Raw genomic sequence first — 19307 nt, 5'->3', positions numbered from 1 at the left:
GGGTGGGAAGTCACGGCTTTGACTGCTGTTCCAGTGCACTTTCACGGGTAGAAGGTTGGAAAACCACAGGTTACAGGTTGCCTGGAACGCGGCATATGAGACCTTATTTTTTGGCATCTCTCATGCTAATTTAAAATGATATAAAATTTAAATTTTTTGTATAGTGGTATAGTGCCAAAATGAGGTGGCAGTGGCACATATGACATACTCCTGCTGGTTGGTACCACTTGAACTAGAAAGATTATTATAAAAAAAATACATATTTATAATATGTAGTTAAATACACTGTCAAAACTAAAAAAGTAAATATAAATATGCACATATAACAGGCAACAGTATTAAACATAAGCGTAACTTAATGGTTTATGTAAAAATTAATGGATGTAAAAAATCCCATACAAGAGCAACATATTAATTAAATGTCATTCTACCATTAAGTAAATATGTCACACCATGTATTTATCATTCCTTGTGTTTTCAATTACGGCTATTTTTTGTGCTCAAAAAAATACAGCAGTATCAAAATATGGTGAACTGATAAAATGTAATAAATAGGCTACTGTAGTATACTTTAGCTTTTACTGCAGAGTTAACTGTTACTGTAGTATAATAGCCTACCCTATAGTTGTAGAAAACTTAGTACATTATTGGGTAAAGTAATTTGTTTACATTACTATAGTTATATTAGCACAGCATCTAACCTATAGAATTACCACAACAAATTAATTCAAGTACTTTACTATAGTGCGGTTCAAAAACACTATAGTATTTAATATAGTATTTTTTTTTCCACAAACCTGACATGTTTGAAAAAATATGACCGTTTATTTGGATAAAAAAAAAAAAAAAACATACATCTCTAAGTTATTAGAGATATTAGATAGTTATTAGAGAGTTACTATTTATTTAGGATTTTGAGCAATTACATCAGTATAGCTGCTCAACTCATCAGTCTGTCACTCCTGCAGGCATCACAAAATATTATGACACATGCCACTCTCCACTGACACATGCCAATGAAGACCGGAAGTGCCACCGGATGTGTCACTGCGTCAGATGCCATGTTGCTTGATGTTAATACCCCCTCTCCCTCAGGATTTACAGGCAACATGTCCTCCTTTCATGCCTGTGTAATATTTGTACATTTATAAAACTGCAAAACAAAAATAAATAAATAAACAGCTTAAGCACACATTTAAATTCATTCATAGGTTCAGTTTATTCACAGGTTGTCAGATTTCTTTTGAGCTTAAAGAAAATTTCAAGAGTGGAAACCCTGAGAGCCCTACAACTACAGGTGATGTACAGGTGTATAACAATGAAGCTTAATTTAAAAAACATTAGATAGAAGCAAGCATTAAATATGTCATGCTTGCATCTGATTTTTTATTATACATTAGCAGGGTAAAGTGTTGAAAATTCAGTTCTGTTAGTATGAGTCATATATTTAAAACATGTCTGATGAGATTATGGATAATACTGTCCAGAAGTCCAGATCTATTACAGACGTGATTTAGAGTGTGCTAACAAGCCTTTCTGCTCCAGGATCTGTCCAAAGAGCCGAGCGGCTTCCTCAGCACATCCACGATGGATGGTCAGTCCAAAACCTCCATGTCCGTAGTTATGGATGACCTGAGGTGAATGAAAAAAGCATGGTGTGTGAAAGAGAAAGAGTTACGCAAATGAAATGGTGCTCTCTTCACTATACAAGCTCACCTCAAACACGTGTGATCCAGATCGTATGGACTCTCTCTCCAGTCTAACTTTGCTGCGTGAGGGCCTGAGACCAGTCCAGTCCTCTACTATCCGTGCATGCTAGAGAGAAAAAAGAAGATCCAATCCCCTCATGCCAGTCAAGCAAACAATAATTCAGCAAGGATAAAATGGCTGAAAGCTACCTGTAGACTGGGCTCAAGCTTGCAGGCGGCTTCCCAAATTCTTTTATGGTCATCAGAACTGTTCTGCAGATTCCAGTTTCCTATTTGGAAAACTCCACCCACAGTGACTAAACGACTCCTACAGATAAACAGATGACCTGAGGTCATGTGCATCACTGCTAAGACAAGACTACATTTTGCACTTAAATAGTACAAGTAAAAAAGTAAGAAAAATGCTTGCTTATAACAATGTTATCTAGGTATTTTTTATATACACTATAATAGTATTTATTAATATTTTAGCTTTTATATATATATATATATATTTATATATATTTATATATATATATATATATATATATATATATATATTATTTATTTTTTTATTTATTTTTTTTATTAGTACAGTGTCAGCATAAAGAGTCTTACCCAGGAATGATGTATGGTGAGTTATAGACTCCTGATGAGGAATCGTGTGTGAGAATCCAGTGTTTTAACCATGGAGCGTCTACCTGTTAATATAAAAGTCACAAGATCAACACAGTTCTATGTAAAAACTCTAAAAAGTCTAATTGACTTTTATCCACTAAACCTCGCCTTAATGATCTGTCCTCTGCCTGGTTTGAGCTCAGGATCAGGCTGTAGATCTCCTGATCGGACACCAGAGCAGTTGATGATAACATCCGCACCACTATCTGCCAACTGGAGGACAATTTTGAGGTCATTACCAATGCACACATTCTATGACTGAATTCACTTTGAAACATTATAGAGATAGAATCTCTACATGAATTAGCAGGAAAATTAGGGTTAGTGAATCTGCCCATATTATGTTAAAACTAGTGTCAGTTATGGATCTTGTGCAAGTAAAAATCAGAAAACTACCATGATACTTCACTTTATCTATGACACAAAATAGTCTAATTAAGACAAAGGATTATTTTGATTTAATGTGACCTCAGAGTAAGTGTCAGCACTGTTTTAAAAAGTTACACAACCATTAAAAAGTTTGTGGTTAAGATTTTTTGGGGTTTTTGAAAGTCATCTCTTATACTCACCAAAAAAAAAAAAAAAAAGAAGATTAACATTGTGAAATTGTATTACAATTTAAAATACCAGTTTTAATATAATATTTTTTTAAAATGTAATTTATTCCGGTGATGGAAAAGCTGAATTTTCAGCATCATTACTCCAGTCTTCAGTGTCACATGATTCTTCAGAAATCGTTCTAGTATGATGATTTCATGAGTTCACACTTACAAATAATCAGATAGTAAATAGTATGCGTATTTGGCGTGCTGTCCGAGGAGAGGGCTCGGTATTTTGGCCCGAACCCATGTAACAACCCCCCCCCCCCCCCCTCCCCTCTGGTTAGTATTCTGGAAAGTAACCAGTGCAAGTGTGAGGAGACGGGGTGGTGGAGGGATGCTGTCAAACTGTCGAGGAATATAGGCGAGTTGACCATGTCTTATATATATGCTTCACTCGTGCTGATTGGGTAGATATGTTGATTACTGATTGCTGACAGCTGGCCGAGATGACGTGATTAGTCAGATTATTTGAACGTTGCTCCTCCCGAATTTTGTTAATAAAACATCATTTGTTGCTCAAGAAACATGAAAACTCAGCATGAAAAAAAAAAAAAAACATACTAACCACACTATTTAAAACTATTTAAAGGTAGTTTACATGTATTTTAAGATTTTCATTTAAAAAAAATGTGAGAATATCAGTTCCTCAAACCTCTTGAAATGAACCAATCTTCTTCTGATAAAACTTGATCTTTCTTTGTCCTAACCTGCGGAAAACACAGAAACGTGACCAACATGCCAACGACTATGTTAATCATTGTTAAAAAAAAAAAAAACTAATTTCAATCTCAGATTTTATTGCGGACTTTTGAACCCCACTGTATATTCTATTTCGTTCCAATTCTTATTTGGATTACTGATAAGATAAGAGGAATCTCTCACCAGTCCATAAGCCAGGGCAGATATGTCTTTCCTTCAATCATGAGAGCCGTGTTGAACCACCCAAAACTGAAAGGGATCGAGGGAAAAAAGAAAAGTTGATACAAAACACTATATTCACAAATAACAACAAACAACAAAACTGATGAAAACGTAAGCAGAATCAAATTATAGAAATGATTTGTGATTAGATGCAGTGATAAGTACCTGTATCCTGGGAACATATCTAGTTCACGTTTAGTCAGCTGGCGAAAGCCCAACACAGCGTCTTTAAATGAGGGGTCCTGTTTGAGGGGGGCAGAGAGATTGCAGCCATTTTCACAATTATCTCACATGGATCAGTGAAATGGGTCAGTTATTTTCACTCTAATTTTATACTGGTTTTAACCCATGCCAGAAAGAGGGGGCTCAGCAGTTTAGAGTGGACAGTCAAGTTTGTTTGTGTCACCAATTGCTGTACATAAACGCACAAAGATGAAAATGAATATTCCAAAAGGTCTTTAATTCAACACACAGGCAATTCCAACAGGGTAGCTACAACGTAACATAGACGAGACCAGACAACATGAACTGAAAACACAGGAACTTAAATACACAGGCAAACGAGCTGATTAACGATGACACAGCTGAATGTGATGGCAAATAATTTTAGTAACCATGACAGCAAAGGAGAAGCAGGAAAACTAGACAAAGGAACACATGTGTCTGAAAATAACAAACTAAAAGTCCATGAAAATGGGACTACGATAACCAAATATCCCTGACAGTTTGATTCTGACCACTTCTTCTTTTGTTCATCTATACAATAAGGTTCATTATGCTCTGTTCTGCTATTTTGATCATGATCTGCACTGGACAGTGCAAAAACATCATTCAATGTAGAATAATGTATAATAATGTTAAGGGCCAACAGGCAGAGACCTGCAGTAAATGTAAAATCAGTTACCTGACAATATAATACACTATGTTCCCTCCATCAAAATTGGCAGTTTATTATATAACATTTTGTATACCAGAAAAATATAATGCCATTACATGATGCAACTGAAAGATTTTCTCACCGCCATAGGTTCAGTGCACAGGTTATAGCCAGACTGGAGGAAGATTCCCATTTGAATTGAATCTGGAGAGCTGAGGAAACTTAGTAGATAGTCAAATGTCTCTTTGTTCCATTTACTGTGAAAGAATAATAAAAAAGATGTGCTTCAAGTAATTAATTTGCCATTTTTATGCCACAGAATTGAATTGAAACAACTGAAACCTCACGTTTCTTGCACGTTCCCCTTGTCATACAGATACGGCTGCCAGAGTCCAGCTGCCCCGTCGCTGGTGGTGAGTGGAGTGAAGACATCAGCATACACCTCTATGTTGAGGGGGGTGACCCTGCCGTGGAAGTGCTGGTAGATGCTCTGAGCGGTGGAGAGGCCGATGACCCCCGCTCCAATGATGCACACCTTCATGTCTGCAGAAAAAAGTGCCATAAAAGTTTAAATATCTATTTTTCCCCTCTTATATTTTAATAATGATATACTCTACATCATTGTATATGTTTAAAAAAAAAAACTGGAAATGCAAGTGTAAATATGGATTTATACATGATTTTGTTAACACTTTACAATAAGGTTCATTAGTTAACTACATTAGTTACATTAGTCCATTCATTATTATCATTAATATTATTGTCATTATTATTATCACTACCAATGCTACTGCTATTACTTCCAATCCAGCACCGATGGGTACCACAACTACTATTATTATTATTATTATTAAGTTATTTACTATTAATATTAATGTTGTTGCATTACATTGTATTAATAACTATCTATCACTGAGTGCAGCCACTTATAGTTTTTGTTCTGTTGTTGTCCCCCCCCCCTCTCTCTTTGTTCCCCCCTACAACAATACAAGGAAAGTTAAACAGTAATTACTAATATAATTCATGATACTGATCTAACTGATCTCTGTACCTGTACCTGCAGAAACTACTACAACCATATATCTATAGCCTACTCTTTGTCTCTCTTTTCCTGTCTTCTTCTATTTGTATATGTATATAACTGTCACAGTTTTTTCTTCTTTTGTAACTGTCTTTTTGCTTAATAAAAAAAAAAAAAACTACATTAGTTAACATGAACTAATAATGAACTGCACTTATACAGCATTTATTAATCTTTGTTAATGTTAATTTCAACATTTACTAATACATCATTAAAATCTTGTTAACATTAGTTAATGCACTGTGAACTAACATGAACAATGAACAACTGTATTTTCATAATGTTAACGAAGATTAGTAAATAAAGTAACACATGTATTGCTCATGGTTAGTTCGTGTTAGTTAATACATTAAGAAATGTTTAACTAATTAACCTTATTGTAAAGTGTTACCATGATTTTTTTTTCTTTTCTTTTTTTCAATCCTTTCCAATTTTCCAATGCTGCCATATGTTTATGAGAAGGACATTATCAAGTCTTATGACCACAAAAACGCCATACAGTTTGGACAAAATGGCAAGATTAACATGGACATTAACAGTGACTATATAAGGTAATGCATTTAATGTAATGTCAACCTGGAAATACTCCATATTTTACATTTATACATTTGGCAGAGCTTTGTTAGCGAATAACATACTTTGCCAGTTCATATTTTTAAAAAGGGCGTGCAGCTTTACTCACCAAGCTTTTCTTGTTACCTCTAAAAAGAGATCGCGTTGTCCTAAAAACCAGGTTCTGTCTTCTCTCTTGGGTGCAGAGTCTTAAGCAATGTAATGACCAGTCGCAAAACTTACAAATTAACTTTTCCCACATTACGTAACGTCGACTGTGACGTTAAGGTGGCGGTAGTCGTGTATGGGCCGGATTCAGAATAATAGGCTACTAGTCTTACTATGTTTTACACGGTATAAATAATAATAATAGTATGTTATTCAGCCATAGTGGTGGAGTCCGAGTGACTCGAATCTTTTGAATCTGCTCACCAAAAGGATTTGTTCATAGTTGTTCTTTCAGACCCTTGGGTTACATAGTTAGTCCAGTAGATGGCGACAAGTCTACTGTGAGTCATTCACTCCGAGTAGACAGAAACATTTGTGATGTTTTTGGGTTGCTAACTCCAAAGAAAATTCTGGATGTTTGTGAAACTCAAAACATAATAATAATAATACATAAATAAATAAAGAAATAAAATACCTTATCAAAACATGCCTCTTTTACACATACCAGCTCAGACGTTCCCTTTCCAGCTCTTTCCAGTAATCCTTAATGTATACCATGTGATTTTGAAAGGTGATTTATATAAAAATAGAAGGTACATGAAAAGTCCTTGAATCTAGTGTTCATAGAGGAGTGGGAACCCTGAGATCCCATGCCACTACATGTGATGTAGCCTACATGTGTATGATAAAGATAATGCATAATTTAAAAACATTAGAAAAAAGTATTAAATAAATAATGATGGCACTGATTCTTTATTAGCAGAATAAAGTGTTGACAATTCAGTTCCGTTATGATGTGTCATCTTTTATTTTAAAACTCTATCAAAGAGTATAAAAAATTAATATATGAACATTTACATCACAGTAGTTTAAGATTTATAAACTCATGGAGTCCATTATCTTTTGGAATCAGTATGACAGTGGTTATGAGATTATTGCTGATGTCTGATGAGATTATGGATAATACTGTCCAGAAGCCCAGATCTATTACAGACGTGATTTAGAGTGTGCTAACAAGCCTTTCTGCTCCAGGATCAGTCCAAAGAGCCGAGCGGCTTCCTCAGCACATCCACGATGGATGGTCAGTCCAAAACCTCCATGTCCGTAGTTATGGATGACCTGAGGTGAATGAAAACAGCATGGTGTGTGAAAAGAGAAAGAGTTACGCAAATGAAATAGTGCTCTCTTCACTACAAGCTCACCTCAAACACGTGGGATCCAGATCGTATGGACTCTCTCTCCAGTCTAACTTTGCTGCGTGCGGGCCTGAGTCCAGTCCAGTCATCTACTATCCATGCATGCTAGAGAAAAGAATTGAGCAGATCTGTAGGAATATGGAAAACCACCCCTTAAATAAGAAATCCTGACAACTTCTGATCTCCTACCTGTAGACTGGGCTCAAGCTTGCAAGCATCTTCCCAGATTCTTTTATGGTCAACAGAACTGTTCTGCAGATTCCAGTTTCCTACCTGGAAAACTCCACCCACAGTGACTAAACGACTCCTGCAGAAACAAATTGAGTGCATCAATTCAGTCCTAAGACAAGATTTTGCATTTCATAATAAAAATAACTCAAAGATGAGGGGAACCAACACAGCATGTTTGACTTTTCGCAAATTTATATTGACTGTGACCATAAAGAAACTCACCCAGGTATGATGTACGTTGAATTACCTCTAGATGAGAAATTATGTGTGGAGATCCAGTGTTTTATCCAGGGAGCATCTACCTACAGCACAGAATCTCAGGTGACTATTCTGTCTAAAACTGAAACCCTGACTGAATTTTATCCACTAAACCTCACCTTAATGATCTGGCCTCTGGCTGGCTGGAGCTCAGGATCAGGCTGTAGATCTCCTGATTGGACACCAGAGCAGTTGATGATAACATCAGCACTACTATCTGCCAACTGGAGGACAATTTTTTGAGAAGGGGTGGGATAATTGCAAACCTTGAGAACAGTCACTTTACAACAGAAATGAGGTTCTCAGTAAAGAGTAGCTGAAATGGTTGCTATACACTATTTCCACTGCATCTTAGTATAAGTATGAGTGATACAGAAAACTACCAATCACTGCTATGCATGATTATAAATGTTTAAGTAAGGAATAATTGACGACGGGCTGTTAAATTTTTAGAAAACACCTGAGGTGGTAATGCAGCCACGACTTGAAGAAATTTGTTTACTATATTTATTTGGTTGGTCGTTGTGGGTTCTGGTTCTTTTGCTGTAGGTTCTAGGACTATTGAAATAACTGAAATCATTTGGTGAAGTGATTTGGACAATGTGGTCAAGAGCTGCCTGGAACTACTTTAACCATGCGTTTCTTTGAAAATAATTGCACACCTTAGAATGTTCGTCAACCAGTCAGCATTCAACAGCCCCCGTAGTATAATATTAATTATTTTAAATAAATAAATAAATAAATAATATATATCTGTTTTGTTGATTCAATATTGATTTATAATTACCTGAATTTTAACATCTATATTAAAGCTTTTCAATTATTGAAAACAGCACATGCAAACCTCTTTAAATGAACCAATCTTTCTCGGATGAAACTTGACATTTCTTTGTTTTAACCTGTATAGAGAACAACAGAAAATGATTCAAATGTATATGTTAGACATCTAGACAGTATGCAACTTCATCCCACTTCAGGTTACTGTTAAGATCTCTCACCAATCCATAAGCCATGGCAGGTATGTCTTTCCTTCAATCATGAGAGTGGTGTTGAACCATCCATAGCTGAGAAATGGACATATAGATATGACACTGAGATCAATTACATTTCAATTGAACTGAACTTAAATCAATCCAGCTGAACCTTAAACACCAGCTCTTAAAAATAATATAAAGTAAGTCTGCCCTGATTCAGCATGTAAAACATTTAAAATAATGTCAGCAATATCAATTATCGAAATTATGATTAGATGCAGCTGATAAATAGTACCTGTATCCCGGAAACACATCCAGTTCACGTTTAGTCAGCTGGCGAAAGCCCAACACAGCGTCTTTAAATGAGGGGTCCTGTTTGAGGGGGGGCAGAGAGACAGCTGCAAAATATGTCTGAAAAATTAAGCATTGCTTCCATTCAGTGACATGCCATATCAATAATGACATGCTACAAGCAGCTATATCGTATGTCACACTACTATACATTTTAATATCAAGCATTTTAAGGGAATTTTAAAGGGAATGAGAATATTCTCACTGGTACAGTTTCAGTGCACAGGTTATAGCCAGACTGGAGGAAGATTCCCATTTTCACTGATTCCGGAGAGTTGAGGAAACTTAGAAGATAGTCAAATGTCTCTTTGTTCCATTTACTGTGAAAATAGAATAAAAACGTTTTATCCAATTCCAGATTATACAGCATCTCTGGAAACATAAGGGTGTGCTTCAACTGATATGCAATTTTGGATTCAGATACTTTCACACAAATGAAACCTCACGTTTCTTGCACGTTCCCCTTGTCATACAGATACGGCTGCCAGAGTCCAGCTGCCCCGTCGCTGGTGGTGAGTGGAGTGAAGACATCAGCATACACCTCTATGTTGAGGGGGGTGACCCTGCCGTGGAAGTGCTGGTAGATGCTCTGAGCGGTGGAGAGGCCGATGACCCCCGCTCCAATGATACACACCTTCATGTCTGCAGAAAAAGTACCATTACAGATGAATAACTCTTTTGCATTACTGCACTGTGCAAAGTCTTAGGCACGTCAGTATTTTCACCCCCCAAAAAGGGTTTTGAACCAGTTATTCATATCTTTTGCTGTAGTGTGTCAGTAGGAAATATCAGTTCACATTCCTAAACATTCATTTTGCCATTACTTGTAATAATCCAGTGAGATTTTTGTATGCACAAGGAGTCTGACAACAGCCAGTGGAAATCTCCATGGAAATCTGATCTCACCATCATCGAATCCGTCTGTGATTACATGAAGAAACAGATGAAACTGAGACATACTAAATCCAGAAGAACTTTGGCCGTGTCTCCAAGATGCTTGAAGAAACCGACCTGCAAAGCTACCTGAAAAATGATGTAGTGTACCTGGACGAAAGCTGTTTTAAATGCAAAGGGTGGTCACACCAAATATTGATTTGATTTAGTTAATAAAAGTTATTGATAAATAAAATCTATTTGTGACAATATTTTTGAAAGCATCCTCACTTTACAGCATTTTTAAACAAGTGCCTAAAACTCTTCACAGTATTGCTTTGCAGGTCGGTTTCTTCAAGCATCTTAGAGACATGGCCACAGTTCTTCTGGTTTTAGTTTGTCTCAGTTTCATCTCTTTCTTCATGTAATCACAGATGGATTTGATGATGGTGAGATCAGATCACTGTGTGGAGCACCGGCTGTTGTCAGACTCCTTGTGTATTCAAAAATCTCACTTTGATTATTATAATTAATGGCAAAATGAATGTTTGGAAATGTGAACGGATATTTCCTACTGACACACTACAGCAAAAGAACTGGCTTAACACAATTTTTGGGGGGTGAAAATACTGACATGCCTAAGCCTTTTGCACAGTACTGTATATATATATATATATATATATATATATATATATATATATATATATATATATATATATATATATATATATGTGTGTGTGTGTGTGTGTGTGTGTGTGTGGAAGGGTTCTTTGTACAACCCACCAGGCTTTTTTTTTTTAAATTTATTTATTTATTTATTTTACTTTCTCAGTTTTTTTTATTTCTACAATTAATTTCTGCTTTATCTTTGTATCTTATGTGCAAATAAAATGTAGCCCTTTTCATTTGAAATATTATCACCAATCACCAATGCTGCTACCCATGTGATTAATCCTGAAGAAATCAGCACATGCAAATATTTATAGATGCAAACTGTTTTCCTTATTGGTCACCTTTATGTAAGATTTTATAATTGAGTAGGTAATACATTGCATGTAATACCAAGCTAGAAAGAATATCACAGTTTCACTCACCTGAATTCAATTGCCCCAAAGTTTTCTCCCAAAAACTACTAGGAAAACGCTTTTATTGTCTCTCTCTCACATGCACTGCCTTATGACAGCTCAATTTAAGCAGAAACCAGAATGTATTAATTAACTTTATTCTCCATTGTGTAACTTCGATAACATATTCATCTTTGTCTTTACATAAAGTTTGAATGACGGGGTAAAGTCCTCTGGTTTATATTAACCAGCCTCTAGTGTCAAATTTCTGATGACTGTAAAATAGGCTATTTCTTGAACATATTGAATTCATTTAATACATAGGTCAACCTTACACCTTGGATAAATATTAGATATTGGTATATATGGTAAATATTATTAGTAATATGAATGTTATGTTAACTTAAAAAAAAAAAAACATACACAGAACAAGACAAATAAGTCATACATTAAAGAAATTTAATATTACACACACACCCACACACATGTTTGTTTTTGTGAATTGTGGGGACTTTCCATAAGCTGCAATGCATTTTATACTGTACAAACCGTACTTTCTATCCCCCTACCCTACCCCTAACCCTGAACCTAACCATCACAGGAAACTGTGCTCACCTTTATTTTCTCACAAAAACATTGTTTAGTATTTTTATTCATTAATTTACATTGTGGGGACCGGTGGCTGGTCCCCACGATGTAGGTGGACTCAGGTTTATATTACATCGTGGTCTCCACAATGTAATATAAACAAAAGCACACACACACACACACACACACACACACACACACACACACACACACACACACACACACACACACACACACACACACACACACACATTAAATCATATATTATAGCCAATTTTAAAAGTATATAAATTAAATTAAACAAAATATTTATGTTAGCTTTATTAAGTAATTAACACAATTATGCAAATATACCAAAAAATATGGATTTTATTCTTAGTGGCGAGTATTTTGATTCAGAGGCTTTTATCAAGCTATAAAAAACAACAAAGATCGCCTAAATAAAACCAAGTTTCAGTAACCTCCTTACATTCCCACAAACGAAAGGTGCTATAAACCCAGTTTGCTTGTCATGTGCTTTGCAATGCAAACAAACAAACAAACAAACAAAAATTATATATATTTTAAGCTATGTTCTCTGTATTAAGGATGTATATATATATATATGTATATATATATATATATATATATATATATATATATATATATATATATATATATATATATATATATATATATATATATATATATATATATATATATATATATATATATATATATATATATATATAATCCATGTTCTTGTCCATGTTCTCATATTTACCTAGATTTGTAGAATTCCTATCTAAAATGAATTCTTAGTTAAATATTTGAGGATAGTCCTACTTAGTAATTAAAAATGTACCTATTTTATTTTGGGCTATGATGGGATCATTTGATATTGGTAATGTTTGTGCATACGCATCTTAACAAAACAAGTACATCCTAACAAAACAGACTTTATATATTATATAGTTCATTCAATATATCCAACGAGATTCAGATTCAAATCTCTGACTCGTTCAGTAAAGGGCGTGTTCGTTCAGTAAGCCCAAGCTGTTCAACCAATGATATACTCCCAAACAGCCCATTTTCGAATGCCATTGGTCCGTGCTACAGTCACTCTTTGAAATCAGGAAAGCAGTCCCTCGTTTCGAAAGGGAGAGAGATTCGATGAACGAAAATTATGGAAGTGAACGAGAACGATTCGTTCACATAAAAGATTCATTCAAAAACACGGAATCGCAAACACCACTATAGGCTCTATGAGCTGAAAGCAGCAGTAGTAGTCCGTGTTTCAGCCACATGTGGCAGTGAGTGATAGAGAGATAGAGAGAGAGAGAGAGAGAGAGAGAGAGAGAGAGAGAGGAGTTCCAAAACATCATCCAGCTCATGTCAAAGCGGAATCAGCGACATAAACAACGCCGAATAGCGGCTCAGCCATATGGTCTTTTAACAGTGGCCCCATCGAGCGCGTGGAGTTGCAGCACAATCCCCGCGTGTCTGGCGCTAGGGAAAAATCCGCTAGTCGGTTTAGCTTGTGACAGATAGACTGGCCGTTGTGCTGGGAGATTTCCATCCATGGCTCTGGTAACCCTGCAGCGCTCGCCCACTCCCAGCGCGGCGTCCACTTCCAGCACCGCCACCACCAATGCGGGGGAGGTAAGCGGAAATAAAGACGCTGAGATGAGATGAGATGAGATGAGATGATGTAATATTTAATAAAATACATAAGGGTACGCATATATGAGCCACGTAGGCCCTAATGCTAATACAGCTCAGGCTGTAGAGCTAACTAGCGGGATGCCATCAGAGTTGATGGAGGATTGAACACTGTGACACTGTTGTGAGATGACACGATTCGCCTTGGACTTTTTACATATACAATATATACACAAACATAAATATAATTCTTGGCTTAAGTTGTTAAGTTTTACATGATCATTCACCTTCATCTTGTGTGTTTTGTGATTCTGCTTAATCTCTGCTGACTGTTATTGTGGTACGTTAGTGGTTAGATGAGGTGTGATGCTTGTGTTGGATCCTGGTCAATTCTGTCACCAGGAGAGAGTGTTTGACAGGGCTGTTGTACTTTTTTTGAGCCAATGACTTGTTTCCCGGCTGTCCTGAAATTTGTGGTTCAACGATTGTGAAAGAATATGTCTAATTTTAGTAAACAAACCAGAAAACACTGTGTTTTGTTTGGTACAGACTGGTTTAACTAAGGATTAATCATGAATAAACCATGCTAAGTCTTAAAGGTGCACTCCGTATGTTTGACTAAAATGTTATACAAATGAATGCCACTTTTGGGGAAAATTATTAAAATTATGTAGACCCACATAAGATGAAGACTTTAGACATACCAGCCGTTTATAAAAAGCTAATTATCATGGAAGTGTGTCGTCACTTCATGGGTGCCGCTGTTGACATCACGTGACCAGCCCTGTCATGCAGTTGAGTGAGTCCGTGTGCAAGGTGCTTTGCAATGTACAAACAAAACAAAAAAATATATATTTTAAGCCATGTTCTCTGTATTAAGGATATTTACATATTCACATATATATATATATATATATATATATATATATATATATATATATATATATATATATATATATATATATATGCATGTTCTTGTGACAATTTAATATTCACAAAGAAAGATATATTTACCCAGATTTGTAGATTTCCTATTTAAAATTAATTCTTTGCTAAATATTTAGTCCTACTTGGTAATTAAAAATGTACCTATTTTATTTTGGGCTATGATGGGATCAGTTGGTATTGGTAATATTTGTGCATACGCATCTTAACAAAACAAGTACATCTTAACAAAACACACTTTATATATTATATACAGACGTCATGACTTTTGGTATTGATGGGACAAATAGGGACCAGCTAAAACTAAAAAAATTCACTCAGTGCAACTTTAAATGGCAAGATGTGTATACAAAAAATAATCACACAGAATATGCCACTACATTTTTTGGTGGTTATTTTTATTTTTGTTGAAAATATAATGACGTTGCTCCTGTCACTGTATGTAGTAGTAGTAGTAGTAGTAGTAGTAGTAGTAGTAAATGGAGGAGATTGTTTATGGTATTGTGTTGGACTGTATGCTTCTATTCAACTGGTCAAGCCATTTTAAAAGGGAAACTGTCATAGAGCTTTTTGGTCATGGTCTCTCTTGTGTACAATGAAAATGTCCAACAACTGAAATACTGAGCACTGCCTTCCCCATTCCCTATAGTTCCTAATTTGTGCTTCCACAAATACACCTAAGCCATTTCGGTTTGCTTCATTATCATGTTATAATTTGCTAGTGTATCTGTACGGTGCAGATCTGCAGGCAGTCAATTTCTGTTACACTAGTAGCCCTTCATGAGCTGCTGTTCTTTGTGTGAAAGTTAAAGGTCTGCCCCCCTGAGGACTACATTTCTTCTCAACAGAAATTTAAATCTAAGTCATTGTGCCCTGGCACAGCTAAGCTCCTCTCATGCGATGAAAGGCCTCCTGTTTTTACCTTTTCATTAGGAGCTAGACCCTTTTAGCCAGTCTCACTAGGAGAGCTGTATGGCCTTTATTTGTTGGTGATTCTCAGGAGGTGGTTCTGAAAGTATCAGGAAAACCCTGCTTTTTCAGGAATGGTCTTGTAGGTTTTAATTTAAATTGTCTTTCCTCTATGAAAGCACCCACCTTCAATAATAGTTCCTCTGACATCACAGTTGTCTTAGAAAATGACTGTACAAGTTACACTCAGTAGGAGGCGCTAGCACTACACATTTGAATGGTAGAGCACAAAGTGCATGATCTGATAGATACTGTATTATGAGAGTAACTCTTGCGTTATGAAATATAGATATTGTGCACTATTTTTATTATACACACAGTTCAGGCCAGGGCATAAATCACACTTTAAGTCGGTTTCTGTCATGGTACCAGGGTCAGATTAACAACATTCTTGAACCTCTTAGGAAATGTGGTCTTTTGCTTCTTAGTTGGGCTAAACCTTTTTTCCCCCCTGATTGTTCAGATCTTTAATGTTTAGATTTATATAGTGCTTAAATGTAAGAATGATTGCATAATGCACTACATTAGTGAGGACACACACTATTTAGAATTCACAGCACGACCTCAAACATGAGGACTGGGAACATGCAGCTGCAGTGATGTCATCTCATGCAGAGACTGAGAGAGAGAGGGATAGATAGACTCGTAGAAAGGAGGGGGAGTGAAAAAACCCATTGAAGAGGAATTATTACGGAGATGTTAGTTTGGTTTTAAGGTTCCAAATTCTATGGGTAAAAATCTGCAGAAGCTTTGTGTGGTTTTCAGGTTAAATTCAACATGAAATCAAAATTGACCTTATTTATTTTAAAGGATTAATTTACAAGGATTTTTAGTATTATAGAAGCGGTTCATTTGACTCTTCAATTTAAAGGTACTCCTATCAGGGTTTTTGGGGCCGATCACCTATTACTGATCACTGGAAGCAGTATTTGCCAGTATTGATGGGATCACCAAAATAAATAATACTACATGATGAATAGAAGGCTTCAAATAGACCCACTGCAGTTATTTAGCTATTCTTAACAACAATGTATTTTAAGAATAAAAAATTGAGATGAGAAAGTATCATGAATTGACAACTCTTTATTGGCAAGCAACATGTGCAACATATTCCATTCCTTCTCTTAAAGGTGATTAGGAACAACTTAGAGCTTAACAAATATAGCGTTCCTGTGAAAACAACAACAACAACAACAACAACAACAAAAAAAACAGAATAGTTGTTATCAACAGAAAGTAATCAAATATAAAACCACTGTATAGTCTTCACTGTATAAATGTATAAAGTGAACGGGAGTCTACTCTTGGGTCATTCCGTATCAAATCAACCAAATTTCAGAAACTTCCTCGGCTCAAATTGATTTTGTTATTATATTTTATGTAGAAAGACAAATAGTAATGAAAGACAAAATATTAAATGTCACAGATGAATATTTACTGAGTAATCCACAGTTTTGTAAAGGGGGGTCATAATGTCAATTTTCACCTAAGATTTGGAGCCAAATTAGAGGGGTGTTAAATTAAATTAAATCTGTTGACTTTAGCAATCTTTGGTTCATTATATGCCAACTGCAGTTCAAAAATGGCAAAAAGCACTTCTTGTGTTTTTTGCCTCAAGGTAGCAAGCCTGTAAATCAAGAAGTATTAAAGATATCTTAATATCCTTTTAGATTCTGGTTCTTAACAAACTTTCCTTTTAGTATCTTCGTTTTTAAAGCCCTCGAAGGTTCAGTCCCAGAGATATGGACATCTTAAAGGTGCCATCTTTTAAAAGATGTAATATAAATCTAAGGTGTCCCCTGAATGTGTCTGTGAAGTTTCAGCTCAAAATACCCCATAGATTTTACCCCATAGATTTTTTAACGACCTATTTTGGGGCATAATTAGAAATGAGCCGATTCAGGGTGTGTAGCCCTTTAAATCTGGTGCTCCACGCCCCAAGAGCTCACGCTTGCCTTAAACAACATTAAAAAAGTTCAAACAGCTAATATAACCCTCAAAATGGATCTTTACAAAGTGTTCGTCATGCAGTATGTCTAATCGCGTAAGTACAGTGTTTATTTTGATGTTTACATTTGATTCTGAATGAGTTTGATAGTGCTCCGTGGCTAACGGCTAATGCTACACTGTTGGAGAGATTTCTAAAGAATGAAGTTGTGTTTATGAATTATACAGACTGCAAGTGTTTAAAAATGAAAATATAGCGACAGTCTTGTCTCCGTGAATACAGTAAGAAATTATGGTAACTTTAACCACATTTAACAGTACATTACCAACATGCTAACGAAACATTTAGAAAGACAATTTACAAATATCACTAAAAATATCATGTTATCATGAATCATGTCAGTTATTATTGCTCCATCTGGCATTTTTTGCTATTGTCCTTGCTTGCTTACCTAGTATGTTGATTCATCTGTGCACATCCAGACGTTCTGCCCTTGTCTAATGGCTTTCATCCAGACGTTAATACTGGCTGCCCTTGTGTAATGCCTCGATCATGGGCTGGCATATGCAAATATTGGGGGCGTACACCCCGACTGTTACGTAACAGTCGGTGTTATGTTGAGATTCGCCTTTTATTCGGAGATCTTTTAAACAAATCAGATTTACACAAGAAGGAGGAAACAGTGGAGTTTGAGACTCACTGTATGTCATTTCCATGTACTGAACTTGTACATGTACTGAACCTTTAATGCAGCTCCATTTAATTGATAAATTGTACACATTTTCAGTGGTCAAAAACCAAATGTGGGTCACTTTGCATACAGCTGATACTTTTTTTTTTTTTTTTAAAGAGGAATATCTGAAGAACAAATGTTCAAACTAGAAATGTATCTCGTGGTTTTTCTATCAACACAATTGCATGGAACTAACCTGTCTGAGTGCCATAAATATTCCTTTTCCAAAGTCTGCATGCCTGTAGCTCTAAAAGTATTCAAGATATCTTAATATCCTTCTAGATTCTCATTCTTAATAAGCTTTTCTTTTGAAATCTCCATTTTCATGGCCCTATATAGTTCATACCTATAGATATGGGGATCTCAAAGCAGCCTCATGTTCAAATTCAGAAGTTGAATTTTACCCATTTTCAGTGATTGAAAACCAAATGTGTTTGATAATTATTGCATTTAAAGAGGAATGCCTGAAGAATAAATAAAGTTTAAGAAATGTCTTGTTTCGCTCTATCAAAAGAATTGCATAAAGCATAACCAACTGAGTACCAAAAATCCACTGAAAATGGTTAAGTTGAGGCACATTAACTTGCTCTCAAAAGTGTATTTATAAGAATCTATTTGAATCAGTTTTAGGGATATTTGGAAGATTTTGTTCATTTTAACAGCTTCTGAAGCTACCAAGTTCAAATTCACAGTATCATAACTGCATGTTACTGCATTGACATCCCTATATCTATGAGATTGAACCATATAGGGCCTTAAAAATGAAGATTCCGAAAGAAAAGTTTCATAAGAACAAGAATCTAAAGTGACATCCAGATATCTTTAACACTTCTTGAATTAAAGACATGTAAACTTCAGAAAAATGTTTGTTTTTGGCACTCAGAAAGGTGCATTATATTCAGTTGTTTTGATAGAGTGAAACTAGATACATTTCTATTTTCATTGTTATTTGTTCTTCAGACATTCTTC

At 35.5% G+C, this 19307-nt stretch overlaps 3 protein-coding genes across 3 annotated transcripts in view; 1 reads left to right on the top strand and 2 right to left on the bottom strand.

Annotated features, from left to right (window-relative positions):
• Positions 1-1199: 1199 nt before the first annotated feature.
• Positions 1200-6854, bottom strand: LOC137034017 (D-amino-acid oxidase-like). The gene is made up of 11 exons (XM_067406586.1): positions 6530-6854; positions 5114-5309; positions 4909-5023; positions 4055-4131; positions 3851-3916; positions 3621-3675; positions 2475-2579; positions 2307-2389; positions 1899-2016; positions 1717-1815; positions 1200-1632 (listed from the first exon to the last, which is right to left on the bottom strand). Exons 2-11 carry the CDS (start codon positions 5305-5307, stop codon positions 1501-1503), a joined length of 1044 nt encoding a protein of 347 aa, XP_067262687.1. The 5' UTR covers positions 5308-5309; positions 6530-6854; the 3' UTR covers positions 1200-1500.
• A 593-nt stretch (positions 6855-7447) lies between these two features.
• dao.3 (D-amino-acid oxidase, tandem duplicate 3) lies at positions 7448-11594 on the bottom strand. The gene is made up of 11 exons (XM_067407142.1): positions 11545-11594; positions 10024-10219; positions 9783-9897; positions 9522-9598; positions 9251-9316; positions 9097-9151; positions 8372-8476; positions 8217-8296; positions 7953-8070; positions 7770-7868; positions 7448-7686 (listed from the first exon to the last, which is right to left on the bottom strand). Exons 2-11 carry the CDS (start codon positions 10215-10217, stop codon positions 7555-7557), a joined length of 1041 nt encoding a protein of 346 aa, XP_067263243.1. The 5' UTR covers positions 10218-10219; positions 11545-11594; the 3' UTR covers positions 7448-7554.
• A 1754-nt stretch (positions 11595-13348) lies between these two features.
• Positions 13349-19307, top strand: part of ssh1a (slingshot protein phosphatase 1a) — a 47075-nt gene continuing 41116 nt past the window's right edge. The window contains exon 1 of the mRNA XM_067406181.1: positions 13349-13743. Within this exon, the coding sequence (XP_067262282.1) occupies positions 13663-13743 (81 nt within the window). The 5' untranslated portion in view covers positions 13349-13662. The remainder of the gene's footprint in view (positions 13744-19307) is intronic.

Source organism: Chanodichthys erythropterus, chromosome 13 (genome assembly GCF_024489055.1).
Source record: "Chanodichthys erythropterus isolate Z2021 chromosome 13, ASM2448905v1, whole genome shotgun sequence".
In the NCBI taxonomy this organism is placed as follows: domain Eukaryota; kingdom Metazoa; phylum Chordata; class Actinopteri; order Cypriniformes; family Xenocyprididae; genus Chanodichthys; species Chanodichthys erythropterus.
This window is presented reverse-complemented; position numbering and strand designations above follow the sequence as displayed.

Bases quoted from the DNA above. Each gene is read 5' to 3' on its own strand.
- LOC137034017 (XM_067406586.1), bottom strand. From the start codon at position 5,307: ATGAAGGTGTGCATCATTGGAGCGGGGGTCATCGGCCTCTCCACCGCT. The intron at 3,917-4,054 runs GTACTTATCACT...GATCCCTTTCAG, and splicing joins GATATGTTCCCAGGATACAG to TTTTGGGTGGTTCAACACGG. The intron at 1,633-1,716 runs GTGAGCTTGTAT...CATTCACCTCAG, and splicing joins CTGGATCACACGTGTTTGAG to GTCATCCATAACTACGGACA.
- dao.3 (XM_067407142.1), bottom strand. From the start codon at position 10,217: ATGAAGGTGTGTATCATTGGAGCGGGGGTCATCGGCCTCTCCACCGCT. The intron at 9,317-9,521 runs GTACTATTTATC...TCCATTTCTCAG, and splicing joins GATGTGTTTCCGGGATACAG to CTATGGATGGTTCAACACCA. The intron at 8,477-9,096 runs GTTTGCATGTGC...ATTGTCCTCCAG, and splicing joins AGATTGGTTCATTTAAAGAG to TTGGCAGATAGTAGTGCTGA.